This window comes from Eleginops maclovinus, chromosome 19 (assembly GCF_036324505.1).
Source record: "Eleginops maclovinus isolate JMC-PN-2008 ecotype Puerto Natales chromosome 19, JC_Emac_rtc_rv5, whole genome shotgun sequence".
Taxonomy (NCBI): Eukaryota; Metazoa; Chordata; class Actinopteri; order Perciformes; family Eleginopidae; genus Eleginops; species Eleginops maclovinus.
The window spans coordinates 20265601-20282512 of NC_086367.1; the positions used below are offsets into that span (position 1 = coordinate 20265601).

The following is a 16912-nucleotide window of genomic DNA, read 5'->3' on the forward strand; positions in this document are numbered from 1 at the left end:
TGTTTGATTATGCCATGTACTGTACAAACTGTGGTTCCTTTCTTTTTAAATTACCAAAACCCCTTTTCTGAGCTGTCATCATCACAACAGGACTGTTTCTAGCATGTGATTACCGTCTTCTCGAAGGAAGCAACACAACAGGTATTTAGATGCATGGCGCCATAAAATCCTGCTGAATACTAATCAGTGCATTTGGGGGTGAAAATATGCAAACACAGGATATAGTGATCCTTGTCCATTCAATAGTTTCATGCAGAACTGAGGGCATGCTTTTAAGCAAACTACACTTAATTGGACTCCTGACAGGTGGCAGACTGTACCAGAATAACATTAAAAGTTGGAACTAATATACATTTTCCTTTTAGTTACAGTAGATGAAAGCAGGAGGGTATGCAAATGATCAATTAATCGTGCTACAGCAGCGGGGCGCTTACATTCAGATGGACTTTACAAATCCATACACCTGCAGCTAACACACTTTACATGACTTTTGCATTTCTGCAGAGAGGAGACAAAAGAGTGGCTGTGGAAATAAAAGACAATCTCTTCACAGCCACCGTGATTAATTAAAGAAACTAAAAAGCAAATTCATAAAGAATAGTTGGATGAGATTAGTAGCTACAGGCAAGGACAAACACAGAATATAGTGTAAAGGATAGAAGAATGAATATATGCCAAACAAGTGGGTCTTCAAATGCCTCAGCAATGCAGCAAAGAGACATAAATCCCCCGTATCATTTCCTCCCTCGGGGGGGCGGCAGTTACCATTTTGGACGGCGCGAGGATCAGGATGACATAGCGGACCTCGCAGCAGTTCTCCCCCCAGTTTTGCGGCCTCTCCAGGCGGGAGATACACACGTGACGCCTCTGGAGATGCTTCACGTTGCAGCTGGAACGCAGAGGGAGAGGGAAGAGGTTTTTATAAATGTCAACGCCTCACCTCACCTTCATTTCCATAGATTAGATTAACCTCTCTCTCTCTCTCTGCAGCAACAGGTTGACAGTATTTAAATGTGCTCGGTGAGCCTGCGTTCACCTTCACACAATCATACACACACACCCACACACACGTATATGTTGATGCACACATAAATATTCCGCAGAGGCGCTCCACACACATAACTGGAGTTATTTTAGTTGGATTTGAGCAAAATGTATAGAAATATTGCATTTTTTAAAAACATGAATATTTGACCAACTCCACATATGGTCACTGTGAAATAAATCCATGTTTGGTATCAAAAAAAGTAGCTCCTTTTTATTTATCTTCTTTAAATTGTATTTTTAAGGCAAACTAAGGGATCCCTTTACGTCCTAAAATCAAAAATTCCTCCAAATTTAATGACAAAAAATGTTGAAGGACTATTTCAAAAACTGCTATTATCAGCATCACAAATGTGTTTAGTTTTTTTTTCAAAACACTTGTATAAGTTGGTTATTTATTCCCATGAATCCATTCATTGTTCAGTCTACAAATTGTAAAATAAAGGTGGAGACTACAGACTGTTTTCCTAGCAAAAATATCAAACCATCAATATTCATATATCATATATTTGAATTAAATGTAACTAAAAGCGGGAGAGGCTGTTCGTTTTTACATTTGAGAAGCTATAATAAGTGTATTGTTCTTGATAAATGATTACAAACAATCAATTCACAACATTTTGGATCGATTATTGTTGGTCTATCGCTTGAATTTCATCAATATTTCCACAGATGCATGATGTCTTACAGGATGCAGAGCCAGGACTGCTGGTACTGGATGCCGGTGGCGGTGGCCGTAGCTCCCTGGATCGTCTCTGACAGCAGGTGCACTGCAGGGAAAAGGTCAGAGGTCAAATGCAAGTCAGATGAGATCCACCTCCAGTCCAGTTTGATCCTCACATGCTCTTATTCTCTGCTACACTGTTAACTCCTTCTCGAGTTATGTATGATAGCTGCCTTAAACTATCCTAAAAATGAAAAATAAACATTCATTACCGCATTTATGCCGTTTAAAAATATAAAACTGGCTCCGATTTCCTTGTGCAGACTAATGGTGTGAGCCGAATGCCTAAAAACGCTCGACAGAAGTCTGCATCTCTGTCTGCTGTTGCCAAGCCTCTCAATGTGATGTCTACATCAGAAGTGTCTAACAAGCTCGCCTTCTGCTTTAGTCGCCGATGCCAGTCTGCAGTGTGTGCAAACACCGCACCGCAACGAGCTAATGACAGTGTCCATCCAACCACCGGATAACACAGACGCTCGTGTTCGCAGATGAAACAAAAACACATTATTCTGACCATGTTTACAACCATTAAGCACGGGCAGCTAGGGACAAGCGGGAGAACCGGCTCGCTGCTTCCTAACAAGAGAGGAATCTCCTTTCTCACAGGGATGAATAATAGTGTTTAGGGGGGATATTCTCCAGCAGCCCCGACTATCCTAAAACCCCTCGACAACATTCAGTGTTCTTTAGCCCGCAATTTTCTCTTGGACTCATCAGCACTGAGAAAATTACCGGGTGGAAATGTTTGGTACGGTGAGCAGCAGGGACGATCATTTCCATATCATTCAGATTTTCCCTGCCACTGGTTTCTCCCTTTCTCTCTGTCTCTCTGTCTTTCTCTCCATCACTCTCTCTTTCTTTCTCTTCTACCATGCCGTCTCATCAATAAACTATCCTCCATTCATGCCAGAAAATGATGGGCGTCACCATGACAACAGTATCACAGTGCTCAAGGAGTGAGAGAGCCAGAATCAGAGAGGGGAGAGAGGAGAGAGGGAGGGGGGGGGGGGGAGAGACAAGAGTACGAGCGGTATAGAAAAGGGATGAAAAGAAGCCTGTAGAGAAAGAGAAATGACAAGGGGAAGGAGAAGCTGGCACGTGAGGGTGGGAGAGAGGGAGAGGAAAAAGACGGGAGGAGAAAGAAGAAACATTGAGACACAAGGAGGAGGAGACGTGAAACTGAGAGAGAGGAAATGCACGCAGAAACCGGGGCAAAGAAACACCAAGGGAATGAACGGGGGAGAAAATTATAGAATAAACAAAGAACAAACAAGAAGGAAAATGAGAGTGAAAAGAAGAAGGGAGAGGGGAGACAAGGGACGGAGAAGTAAAAGGGAGATGGATTGGGATTCAATTCAATTAACAGCAGTAAGCCTGACAGCCATGTAATAATCAAAAACCATCCAATTTCTTATTGACGTCAGCGAGGAGAGGAAGGGAGGCATAGAAGGAGAGGGGCATGCAAACAGAACAAAAGCAAAGATTAAAAGATAAAGAGAGGAGTGAAATGTGATGGAAGAGTGGATGTTACAGGAGGGAGAAGTGGAGACAGTAACAGACGAGGGGGTTTTGTGGTCGTCCATATCAACGGAGTAGACCACCAGAGAGAAGCTAACAACGCTAGCCTTCATATTACAACCACTTCAACATCTGTCAGTGGCAATTCTTCCATTTGTTTCAGAGTGAGGAGTGTGCAGAATAGTTCAACCGACAGAACAAAGCATGAATGCAGGTGTTCAGGGTTGAATATCACTTTCAATAAGCGTGCAGCGCTTTTGCAAAACCGCAGAATGAATGGTGAGGTCGAGAGTTGTGTGGATCACATTTTTTATTTAACTTGAAAATAGTTTTGGGTATCTGCCATGAATATGAGAAGCATTGTTCCTCTAATAAGTTTACTTCTCGACTCCATCGTCAGTGCACGTGAGGTTTTAAGTATCATCATCCCACCGAAACACTTCTGCAGTAGTTGCAAAGACAACAAAAAAATCCCCAACTTTAAATGAGATTCAAGGCGAGTCCAGGGAAACAAATGAATTGTAATAAGTAGTGTCAAACTGTGCATGGACTTAAAGGTTAAAACATCCATAAATACATTTTGAAGTTTGAAAGGAGGAGGACTTTAAATTGGAAAGAAATAATCAATATTCTCGGTGTCAGGTGTCAGGGGTCAATCAGTCTTAACCTCCTCATAGAAAATGAATGCAAACTCAATGCCCTGCCTTCTCCTCGATGAATGTGTGGGTAAGGTTTCTCATGTGATCGAGTGGGAGACTAATTAAGACATGCACATTTGATACTTGTCACTTAAGTGAAGATTTCTGCGCGGTTTCGTCAGCTTTCTGTATGCAAGCTCTGCCGTTTCCATACACAGAAAGGGGAAAAAAGAGAAACCACAGATGCTCACACGCAGCATATCAAATGTGACAAACTTCAATGGAAAGTGATGAAAACATATGAGCGAGGCAAGGCCGGATGGCTGGATTGGCCCCTTTGATCTCTGTGGATTCTTGTTGGATTTTGTTCTTTTTTAAAACTGCATTATTCACACGATTTGGTTTGAGGGGGAGGAAAAAACAGATTGCAATTTCTGTAAATCACACATGGATAATCCAGTCTGTCACAAACAAGAGAGAGAGACAAATCAATTACGCTAAAGCGGTCCAAAGAACACTGATGTTAATGTTTATTTTGGCTGACGCACCAGTCTAACATCAGCAGCGGAAAATCTACAAAGATAGACGTACAAAAAACACACTGAGGTTCTTTGTTTCTGTGTCAGTGTGGGAAACAGCCACGATCCTTTGGGCAAGGAGACCTCGATGCATCCCGATGATCTTACGCCGTCTTAAAGATTAACTTTGATCGCAAACCATTGCTACACACACACACACACACACACACACACAAAGGGGAATGATTGGTTCCTTCAAAGCGTGGAGAGTGGAGGGCACTTTGAGGGAGGCGATTAAAACACAAGAAGGATCCATACAGCAGTGGCAGACGAGGCACTTACTGTACATTAGGAATCCTCTACAACCAATCACCATGCAGCACACATACGACTGATGTCACATGGCAATGAGAGGGCCACTAGGACTGGGTCAATTGTGAAAGAGGTTGTCATTATCTTCAATTGGCTTGCATAAAAATCAAATTGCTTTGATGGTAAATATACCAACAAAGGCAAGTTCTGCATGAGCTAAATTCCCAGTTTGATAACTAATATATGATCTCCAGAGAAAAAGCCAAGGAAATACTTCTATCCTCGATATTGTAGGGTCAGACATTGATTCTTTCACAAAATATTCAGTCCAGGATAATTTTGACTTGGACCAGTTTTATCTCCAAAAAAAAGCCAATGAAGTATCTCTATTACCAAAATGTCAGATACATTTGTCTCTTTGAAATCAAAAGTAGGGCTGTCAATTGAAACGATATTGTAGGGTTGGACCTTGATACCCTAACAAAGGAGACTTTTGAATATTGCTAAATGATCATTAGTCATTTATAGACTATGTATGTAAAGGGAAATAAAACTACTAACTAAAGCTACATGTCTGGTTGTAAACTGGGCATCACCTTACTGTAATGCAGTGTTTGAAACCAGGAAAAGACAACACAAACTATATTCAAAATCTAAGACGTTATCCCGCCTCATATCACGGTATCGATGTATTATCAACATATCACCCAGCCCCACCCGCCCTAGTATGTTTTTAGTTTTCCACAGGGTTTTACAAAAAGGTCTTATAACACCATGGGACAAAGAGAGGAGTCACGTTGATTTGAGGGAGATCTGAAGAGGCATCGATATCAGTGACAGAGGATGGGTTGCTGGTGTCTGTAATCATTTGATGACTCAATGGATCGACCCAGTCCCGAGCATGGAGGGGAACACAAACGGCATACTGATGGTGATTGGTACACAAGCAAACCACTGATTGCAGCCTCATGGCGGCTGATGCTGACATTTTCATCCAATTAGCACAGCTTACCGTCATCAAAGAAAACGAAACTTTGAGACTTGTCTGCATGTGGAGAAAAATGGGGAGAAAAAACCAAAGGAGAGAAACCAGAGAGTCAGTTCAGTCACCTTTCCTGATCAACAGGCGACCAGAATCTAATATAGTACACAAACAAAGACACTGAAATACACACAGCCACACACATATCGACACACTTTCAGGTTAACAGGCACGCACATAAATATCTCTGCTGAACAGAAGCTTCATTTCCTGCCCTGCTTTACCTCATGCATATTAAATATCATTTTCCAGAGAAAATCCCTCAATGTCTCGTCTTTGTTAGGCGCACAGCGATCTCATCTTGATTACCGTCTACAGGCTATTACCAAAAATTGGATTTTATCACTGATAGCGGTCGTGTGTGCAGATAGTGCGGAGAAACCGTACGTCAATGAAGAGATCAAGACGAGGAAAAATGACATGTGTGGCCACCGTTTCTTCAACGTGGAAAAAGAGCTTGAATTAATGTCGCCAATTTAGTATTCTGATCATTCCCGCAGAACGCTACGGAGAGGTTTTCACGGTTAAAAGTCACGCCGCCGGCCTGGAAAAGACATGTTATTATAACAGAGAAGGCATGGTGGGTTGATTCACAAATACACAGCATCTTTTCCTGTGAAACAGAATTAATCATATGCAGAATATTCAGAGTACTGTCAGAAGATGAGCATGCATCTGCACAAAGTACGGTGTTTGGAAAGTAATTATCCTCCTGCTTCAATAGACGCATAGGTTCACTTAACAGGTTGTATGTGATATTAAGGATCATAAAATGTGAAAATGATTGCAGTTATAGGTTTTTTTTAAGCGCCTTTTTGAAGAAAGAGATCCCCCTCTTCACTCTACAGCTTTAAAACGATGTGACTGTTTTTCCAGTCTGATTTGAGCTGGCATAAAAATTAAAAATAAATCAGGAGGATTATGCAAATTGAGGCAAAGTGGAAAGCGGGGTGAGATCGATCAAAGGTGACAGCAATTTAGAGAGGAATGATGGTACAGTCATCACAAACAGGGCCCACAATCAGCGGGGCATGTAGCAATGTAGCCGCTAACAGCATCACGGAGGAAGAGAGGGAAACACAATTAAACATCATTACTGAAATATTGACGATTAGTCATCACGCTCATCACTATAGTAAGCACCGTCATCATCTTCAGCGTCCTGTCGTCATTTACTGGTTATAATGCTGGGAGGACCTTAAAGCAGGAGGTATTTTTTTAGAGGTCGGCTTGGTGTTAGTAGAAGTTGTTTTTGTGTCTGGAGCACTTGCTAATTTTAAGGGTTTTCTTCTCTTTTCTCAATATACTTTATATAATAAACAAATAAAAAGAGCTAGCTGATGAGATAATATTAACTCAACATTTTATAATATTCTGTTAATTAGTAAATCCATAAAATATGAGATTTAAACTTTAAAAAAGATATGTTTTAAGTGTTCTTCTGATTTACAGCACAATACAGAACCAGTGTTGAAGAGTATTGAATAAGTGACATTTCACTACTCATTTAACTACATTTTGCAGTAGCTAGAAAACAACAATCAAAGAGACAAATAAAAAGATAGTATTGTCTTCATATCATATATATTGTATTCCCTGTAATCTATCATTTAAAATGACAAAATATATTTAAAACTATGGTGTGAATTTTATGGAATATAATACATATCCATGGTTTGGGAGTATTTAACGACAAGTAATTAAACTGTTAGCTTTATTACGCTCACATTTACATGGGAACACAAGGTAACTTACTTTTTGTAAAGTCGTTTCTGAAACTACAAACACTTCTAGTCCATAAATAAAGGAGAATCATTATTGATGTGTTGCATTACCCCATTGTTTCTCCACTGGCTCTTATTATTAATGCATTGCATCATCAGCAATGCATTAATAATAAGAGCCAGATAAAAAGATAATATTGTCTTAATATGTTTTAATATTCGGTAAATGAATACATCATTGTAATCTGTCATTTAAAATGACAAAATATAAACATGTTTGTGTTAATCTTGTGGATTATAATACATAACCATGGTTTGGGAGTATTTCACTCCATTGAATTAAACTGTTAGCTTTATTATATTCACATTTACATAGGAACACAAGTCATTTCTGGAACTACAAACACTTGTGTTCCATACATAAAGGAGAGTCATTATTGGTGTGGTGCATTATCTCATTGCTTCTCCACTTATTATTAATGCATTGCATCATCAGCAATGCTGTTCGTGATGCCGCTGCACAATGAGAGTGCTGAAATCTGTCTCTGGATCCCAAGACAAAAGTGACCCCAAAAAAGAAGCAGCCAGAGTTGGGTCCTCTGTACAAGTTAGAGCAGGACTAATTATCTCTGTGGGCTTTTCATCTTTTTTTCATTTGGGTAATTCTCCGTTCTCTCCGTGGCGGTTATAATCTCGGCCTGTTCTCTTTATCTCTCAGCCGTACAGTATTACACTCCAAATGAGCCGGTCCGCGTTCGCCAGCCGTATCGCTGCTGCCGAGTGAGCGCAGATAGGGCAGAAATTAATACCTGAAGAGATGTGTCCTGTTGATAACATACTTACGTGCAATATGAATGTATTCCCCAGAGGGAGAGCCTGTGTTCTCCGCTCCCCCCCTCGGCTCTAACATGTGTGAATGTTCTTGGTTTTAATTCAGGTGTCCTACATGTTACTGTCAGTGAAGGGAACTCATTACAAAATACTGGAGAGACGGATCTCAGGATGACGGATCCAAGTGGTACATATTTAAATAATTAAAAATACCAAATAATGATGTAGAGGCATATGTAGCTGCTGGAAAGAAAGACCAGTTATTATCTGAATGCATATTTGATCATTCAACCTAATTTCCTCCTTTTTTCTTTCCTGCTCATTCTGTAAATAATTCTGTTTGTTAAATCCATCTGTAGATATTATTTAATAGCTGCAGCTCATGTTTGTCGTCATTATTTGTTGCATAATTGTGGCGCTGCTACATCATTCTTCTCATCCTTCTTCTAGTAATTAATCATCACCAAATGCTGCAGACCATGCATTTCACCAAAGTGATAAGTTGCGTTTGAACAGATTTAAAAACAGCCCTTATTGTTGCACGATATGAGTTAATAGTAGGACCTTTAATCTACTTTAGCCCTTTGAAAAGGATTCAATGTGATTACTGACTGCTTTACTATCAGAGGGTTATTTGTAAATATTTTAGACATCGTTGTGCAGATATTGGTTAATATCTGTCACTCTATTACCGTCGATTCAAATTCATGATAAACTGTCACTGATTTATAACGGTTTCCTTTATTTTGCAATGCTGTTTTGTACTAAAGCTGCACAATTTATTAAAATGGTATCAAAATCCCAATCTGGAATGGTGCACTATGCAAAAAACAGGAAGTGCTTTATTTGATAAAAGCTGAATATGAGATTAAATACCATTTTTAATTAAATATCGATGCGTTGTATAGATATCTCGACCTACAAACTGGATCTTAGTGACTCACAAAACACATGTGTTTGGTACAGATCCTCTTCAAAATATATGTTTTAAATGGTAATGAAGTTTATAATACCGTATTACCAATTCCTCTTATGATGTGGTCATAATACAAATTGCAAAATCAGTTAAAATAATTGCAATAAGTATTTGTTTTCTAATCTTGCTGCCCTACTTTATGGAAATTCAAAATGTAGTAGAACCTCCAGATATTGCTGAATGCTCAGATTGATTTGGAGAACATTTCCATTCAGCCCAGTATGCAGGAAGCCTTTTAGTTAAAATGGCAGCTGCAAAAAGAAGAAAAAAGGTCTCTTCTTCTGAGTGTGGTATTCTGGGAGAGACACAGTGCAGTAGCCGCGGCCACCACAGCTTGAGAGTCTCAGAGAGCCATTTGAAAAGCTAAGTGAGTGATCGATGACAGAAGTCAATTATCACCTCCCCGATCTGGCAGAGGGGAGCGTCACACACCACCCACCTCCGACTCCCCATCAGCCACTGCGGACACCAGCTCAGGCCGACAGGAAAACACCGGAGGCAGATGCATGACAGGCAGCCCTGACACTACCATTACCTCAACATGCTCTTACGGTGGCAGGAAAGCCCCTCTCATTTCACCGCCAGCTACATTTGTGTACTGGAAACATTTAATCTAGAGTGACGTTAACTCAAAAGAAAGCAGAGTGTGATTGGTGAATGTTCAGCACAGCTTTTGGCAAGGAGCGGGGCTTCAACAATGGCGACATACCGTTATGTAAGAGGGCGGATTTCTCTGATGGGCTGAGGAGATCCGCCTTACCCAAGAGGCTTTGCTGCTCAGCCAGCAGGACCCGCGCTCAAGTGACTGATTTAATGTGAGAGGGATCTGCAGGCGGGGAAATGATCGCCAAACCTGGAGAAACTATAGTGCACCACACGGAATTTGTGCATTAGAAGACAGCAAAGTGTGCATAAAGCCGAGCAAATTAGCATATTATATCTAGCATATTTTGTATAATTTTAGATATAATAAACCACATATTTTAGGTCCAAAAAGAAAAATGAATATATATCAAATAATTTACCATTTTTTGTTCAGTTTTCAATCTTCTCAAATTAATTATTTTTGCAATAAGAAAATATTTTGAGTTTTTTTCATTGATTTTTTGTGAACAAAGGTTGCATTTTTTAAAAGAAAAACACAAAATATTTTCAATTATCTGAAAAATATTGAACTAAATGGGAAAAAAACTGGATTTAGTTTTAATATAAAAGAAAATACCAACAAAATATTGTTAAATTAATATAATATTGAATTATTTAAACTTTTAATAGGTTCAAATGTAACTACCAACTGCTTTTATATCAGAGGATAATTTGCAAATATTTAGGACATCCAAAAAAAACGGTTGATTTGCGAGCAGGTTAGGGTTAAAACTATCCCTCCATTGCTGTAGATTCAGTCCCTGATTATTGACAATTACCGGAATAATATTGAACTACTACCAGGTTTGGGGAAAGACCGGATATTTTGTGATGTTTTCCCTGGTTTTGTTAAATAAATAAAAACCATGTGTATCTTATGCTTGTGCATTAATGTCGGACAACCACTTGACAATTTTTCTTCCCGGTAAACGTTTGATGTCTGCACATGTTAATGGCTGCCAACAGGATTCAGCGCATTGAGCTCTATTTGTGTCCACTTCAAAAAGCCGCGGGGCAAATGGACAGCCTCGTTTCAAACATCACAAACTCTCTATTGGGTCTTAAAAGCTTCTTGAAGCATTCGCGAGTCTATCTGACAAATCAGCTGCCGGGCCTGAAGCTAATTTTCAGGTAGGTGTTGACGTGTGCACACTTCAGATGTTTTTAGGTCAGGTGTCTTGATGGTGAAAGTTCTCTCTCATTGTGTTTGACAGGTTTAGCTGCTTACCGTTGACCTCCTGCGCTCCGGCGTCAGTGAACAGCATGCTCATCACCTCCTCGAAGTTGCAGCTGGGCTCCGATGCGTTGCTGTCCTGGCCCACGTGGTGCAGCATCCTCTTCAGAACGTCGTCCAGCGAGGCGGCGGTCTCGTCCAGCAGGATGGTGGCCCGCGCCAGGAAGCCGTCCAGGTCCCTGTGAGCCCGGATCTCCTCCTCAAAGTTCATCAGCTTCACATACTGCGGAAAAGATTTTAACCGATCAACGTCTGGAATTGTTTTACGCGAGTTCTCTGTGCTCATTATGCCAATCAGTGTACTGTAGAAGCCTAAAAAGCATTGTCAAAATGAAGAAGAAGACATACTTTTATTAATCCCTTACAGGGAAATTGCTTTCTCTACTCTGTTGTGTTGACACACATTAAACACACAGAGGATATACATGCACAAACACAGAGGCAATACATGCACACACAACCACATGCAGAGGAGAGGTGGCAGAGCAGAGAGGCAGCCAGGTACCCGGCGCCAAGGGAGCAGATAGAGGTTAGGTGCCTTGCTCAAGGGCACCTCGGCAGTGGCCTAGGAGGAGAACTGGCACCTCTCCAGCTACCAGCTCACTCCATATAAAATGCATGTAGTTTCTGGCTAATTGGAACTAAGTCACTTATTTCTTATAAACTCTTTCAAGGAGTTGTGTCTTTAGTTTGCTTTAAAAAGACAATGTCTGTCTCATTTGTATTTCAAATAGAGCTTAGCGATGTGGACACAATCAAATATCATTATATGTTCTACCCTTTATACCTCAATATCACAACAATAATGTATAATTGACTATTGGTGCATTCTCGAGACACTTGCACAATGAGATTTTTGAAGTAATGTGAAGAGTTAGTCAGTGAAGGCAAATAATAAAACAGTAGGATTTATTTAACACTTTACTGTTATTAAGCCTTAAAAACCAGGGAAAAAACCACATGAGATATAACAACATCCCAAACCTAAGAAGGTATTTGTTTTGTGATATTGCATTTTGGAAATTGAGATTGCTAAAATGTGTCTGCTAAGCTAACTGTAGCTCCTACACCTTCTCCTTTCAGATCTATGTTAGCAATATCATTTTAAGGAGCATGTCACTCAGGCCCATCAAATAAATGTTATTCCTATAAAGTTGGACAAATGTTATTATATTCCTTAGAAATATTTGTCCAACCATGACTGATTTAATTATCAGGAAACATTTTAGTCAGATCGCGTTTCATTGATTTCAGTTTGACAGATCTTGCTGACACGAGGATTGCTTGGATTTATTGTCTGTGTACAATTTTAGCGGCACAGTCTGATTTCCTCCCGTTAAGGGATCTGTTCTAAATACTTAGTATCATCGGAGGGTATTTTACATGTCGAGGCTAATTAAAATGTGCAGCGTGGGTTAACACAAAGCACATTATCAATGGAGAAGTAAAGTGTCTGCCAAGTTATCCCATTGATCGTTAAGCAAGCTACTCAGGAAGATGTCAACAATCCCACACACCGCTCTGTGATTACAATCAGAGATGTGGGCGCCTGGATCCAGTCTACCAAAATCAGCAGTGTAGGTTAAAGATGTGTGTTGTCTTTATGTAGTACAGCAGATTGAACTGAGGAACTCATGAGATCAATAGGCATCAAGCTTTTATAGAACCAAACTTTTAAGTCGAAAGTATCACTGATTAGGTCGACACCACACAGTTGAAAGTGACCTTAAAAAGCCCCCCCCCCCACAACACCCTGTCCTTTTTGAAAACACAGCACAGATGCATCCACCCTCCAATGTTCATCAAATTGCACCAGGGGAGTCTGAGAACCTCCTGAGAGACGGAAGAGGAGAACACAGCTCGATTAAGAGCCCGGACACCCAGCGATCCTCGATTTCATCGATCGTGTGATTGACAGAAATTCTGAAGATGAGTGGGTTCCCTGTTGTTCTTTTAAAAATAAAACAAGCACCCAGAAGAATCCACGTCTCCAAGTCTGTGGAGATATGTGTGTATAGGGCTCTATAAATACAGTTGATTTGTCCTTTGTTTTGTATGCTAACATCTCTCGGGTTTTGGTTCTGTTTTTCTTTGGGTCAAGTGATTCAAAAGGTGTAAATTGAAGCTTATTTGGGATTATTTTAACATCAATTATAATCATGTGCACGGTGCAAAGTGGTCCACATGGTCTCTGCTGGAGAAAGCACAGGGGAATTCTTTAATTCTGAGGAAATGTCTTGAAGTTTTAGAGTAAGAAAGCAAAAAGTGTGCCGCTGTAGCAGAATCCTCTTTTATATTCAAACCAGCTCAAAACAATAGATTCAAAGCTAAATTCTTTACAGGTAAGTGAGGATATGACCATGTAAAATACATTTTTTTTAAACAGAAGGATATAAAAACATAGTGTAAGACAGAACGGGGAGATTAGTGAAGAGCAGCAGACAATGTAGTCGCAGGAACAAGGCACAACAAAGCGGAATCTGACAGGCGTCTATCCGTCGACAGCTTTGGTCACCAGTTTAAACTAATGCCCTCTGGTTGCTGCTTGAAACCCCCTGACCTGTGGGGGAAGAGCAGTCCATCTGTAGTGCAAGAAACGGCTGGTTGTGCACATATTATACTAAATATTACACATATATATTACTCTTTATATGAGTGTGCAAAATGGTTGCTGGTGTCAAAGTGTGTTGGGTGCTTTTACATTTCAAACATGTCAGAGTTGGTTTATATTCTCACTGCACTCCACACCATCAAGTCTGGCTTTAATGCTCACTTGCGATGTCAAGCTGTGATCGCTCCACTGGAAAATAAAATAAAAGGTAGGGATGCAACTCATGCATATTTTTATTATCAATAAATCAACCGTTTGTTGTCTAAATTCACTGATTCATTATTCCATTAGTGAACGGTCAAAATGCCAATTAAATTAAGTCAAAATAGGATCTTTAACTGTATTTTTTGTCCAACCAAACACTCAGAAACTCAGAGGGATTTAGTAGCATATCCCTTAGATTTGATGATCAAATAAAATAGTTAATTGACTAATCAGATACTCAAGGACCATGTGGTTGATTAACACAGCTGTATATTTCCATATTATCATAAGTATTAGTCTTGTTGGTAATTGGTTTACTAATAAATCCCCTCAACTCACAGATATCACAGAATTAGTAGCTTTCAAACAGACAAATAAGACCAATATTGCTTGGGAGAGCGAGAGGCATCATTCTATGAATTCAAATTTCCTTCCCATCTAAATTGCCTTTGTCATTTTAGAAATATTCCCCCAGAATAACCCCTTCTTTTTTTTGGCTGCCTAAAAAAAAAGACATCTCCCGGCTTTCATCAGCGGCTTGATTAATGTTACTCGTCTTGTCTGGTCGACCCCGGAAAGCCCTGAAATTCGGATGATCTAAATTGCGAAAGTCCAGAGGCGGAGGACACCTGTTTTAAAGTCCTGTCACTGAGCGCACACTTTAAAATACCGCCACAGGACTGAGGCTCTTCAGGGCCAGAGAGCAAAGACACACTGAGTGAGAATCTGCAGACAATTTGAACTAAATTAAAATGTAAGAGAAGTCCACAAATGCAGCCATTTTACACCCTTGCTTTACTGATTTGATCAGATTAAAACAAATACATTTCAGTCCCTCTGCTCAGCGCACGCAGTCTGGATACAGAGGCGTTATTTAAAGAATCACGATCCTGATATTTCCTCTGGCCAAACACTAAAAGAACCAGCTCCTAACATGGAACAAAATGAGCAGGCATGAAAAGATACACAGCAGCAGACAGCAGTATCACAGGAGAAATTCACACTGACAGCACAGCTATTCAGACGTCAACTAATGTGATTTTTTTTAACAGACAGTGTGCTTCAGCTGTGGGCTATTACAGTGTGAGGGGGAAAATAAGGAGTAGACTGGATCTCGGTCTTGGATGCTAATCATGACTACTCAACTTAACTTGCAAACAAGTGACTGACTTTGACTGAGCTCTGGTTTCAGACGGAGGGTGAAACTGCAGCACAGGCAGTATGAGAAAAATAAAGAGCTTCCTAAACATTAAAACATCCTCTTCAAGAAGGCATTTGATTAGCATGGGATGGATTTTCTTTTTCTTGTGTACCATTTCCTGCTTTATAGGTTCAACATTTAGAATAAAAACAATGCAGGAGCTTGCATATAATACTGTGTGCTTCTTAGTGTTATCTATCCTACTAGATTTGAACTGTAGAGTGCATCTTTCTGCAAATACAGGGTAACTAGGAAGTGACTGGAGCTCCACTGTATTGACTGATGGCCGCACTCATTATCGACAATGTGCCGAGGGCCCTGACTGCCAGAAGTCACCTTATATTTTATTGTCATAATATATTATATTTAATGAATATTCATGCTCACCTTTCTTGATGTGTTCAGCAGCACACAGCCAGAGTCGTCAGCGTCTGAGGAGAATCAAAACCAGAAGTACAGTTAGCAACTAAATCACATTTTCACTATTGATCCATTTCATGATTAAGTTCCAGACAATAGAGGGTAATGGTTTTGTCTATAAAAAGGTCAGGAAATACTTAAAAAACCTCATCAAAGCCAAGCTGTTGTCTTTAAATGGTTAGTCTTTACAGTCTGACACCCAAACACATTCACTTTAATACAATACAAAACAAAGATAGGAAGGAAAACAACATTTCCCGCCATTGTTGCAATAAATGACTTCAAAGAAACTGTTGAAATACAATTTGACTAATACATGTAAGTCTAAATTGATATGTGTATTTTACAAGCTAAACCTTTAATTGATCTTTATAAAAACAAATATTAAAAGGCCAAGAATCAGAATGTGCATCTGGGAAAAGGCAACCAACATACCAATGGGAAAGATAACATATTATTAGAGAAAATGGTAAACAGGATGATCTACTTCTTCAGGCATTATGTTAATGTTGGTAACCTGCTTTGACACGCTCGGATATCATTCTGGTAATTTAGTTCATTTGAACATTATTGTGATGTTTTATTTATTTATTTACTCCGTTTTATGTCTGGGGGGAACGTGTTTTATGCAACAGTTATTCCCTTTACTATTCCATGTGATAAGCAAAATGAAAACAAATACATTTACTTAATACATGTCTATAAAATGTGCACTAATGATCTGTATTTGCATTTAAAAGCATGCTCTTACCAACAGAGCATTCAATATTGGTGGTGCAAGCTCTGAAATAAAGATCTCAAGTAATAACCACTAAGCCAGGGAAGCAAAGAGGAGCCTGAAACCCTTTTTACTTAAAAGTGAGAAAAAATGTCAAGAGGCAAGTCTCTAAATGCTCTCATTGAACGGGGATTGGAAGTTCTTCGCTGATAAGGTTTTAATGCACACGCCTGTGGAGCCGAGCGAGCGCTCAGATAAAGCACAAAGGTCTGGATTTTCCCAGTGTCGGAATAAGGGAAAAAGCTTTTATGTTAGAAAACAAAACGGGGACAAAACAAGGCTTTACTTCAGTCCCTTAACTAGCAGCCTCAGTACCCTGCTGACTCCCATGAAACAGTCCGCCATTGCCGTTACATAAGCACTTGCGGTGGGGACTACGTTATTAGGTTACCACGGGCTTTCCTCCTCTGCTCCATGTCGGCTCCGTCTGGAAATCAATCAGTGCTTAACCCCTCCCTCCAGCCATGGAAAAAGCAAGAAAATCCCCCCTTT

General features: G+C 39.9%; 1 protein-coding gene across 5 annotated transcripts in view; it reads right to left on the reverse strand.

The window, feature by feature from the left end:
- Window positions 1-16912, reverse strand: part of slc4a11 (solute carrier family 4 member 11) — a 99885-nt gene that overhangs the window by 28031 nt on the left and 54942 nt on the right. For 4 of the 5 annotated variants that reach the window (XM_063908938.1, XM_063908939.1, XM_063908942.1 and 1 more), the window contains exons 4-8: window positions 15610-15653; window positions 11201-11429; window positions 5767-5799; window positions 1733-1814; window positions 766-889 (exon numbers count right to left, since the gene is read on the reverse strand). In XM_063908938.1, coding sequence (XP_063765008.1) covers window positions 766-889; window positions 1733-1814; window positions 5767-5799; window positions 11201-11429; window positions 15610-15653 — 512 coding nt within the window. The remainder of the gene's footprint in view (window positions 1-765; window positions 890-1732; window positions 1815-5766; window positions 5800-11200; window positions 11430-15609; window positions 15654-16912) is intronic. The other variant, XM_063908941.1, reaches the window with a different exon arrangement.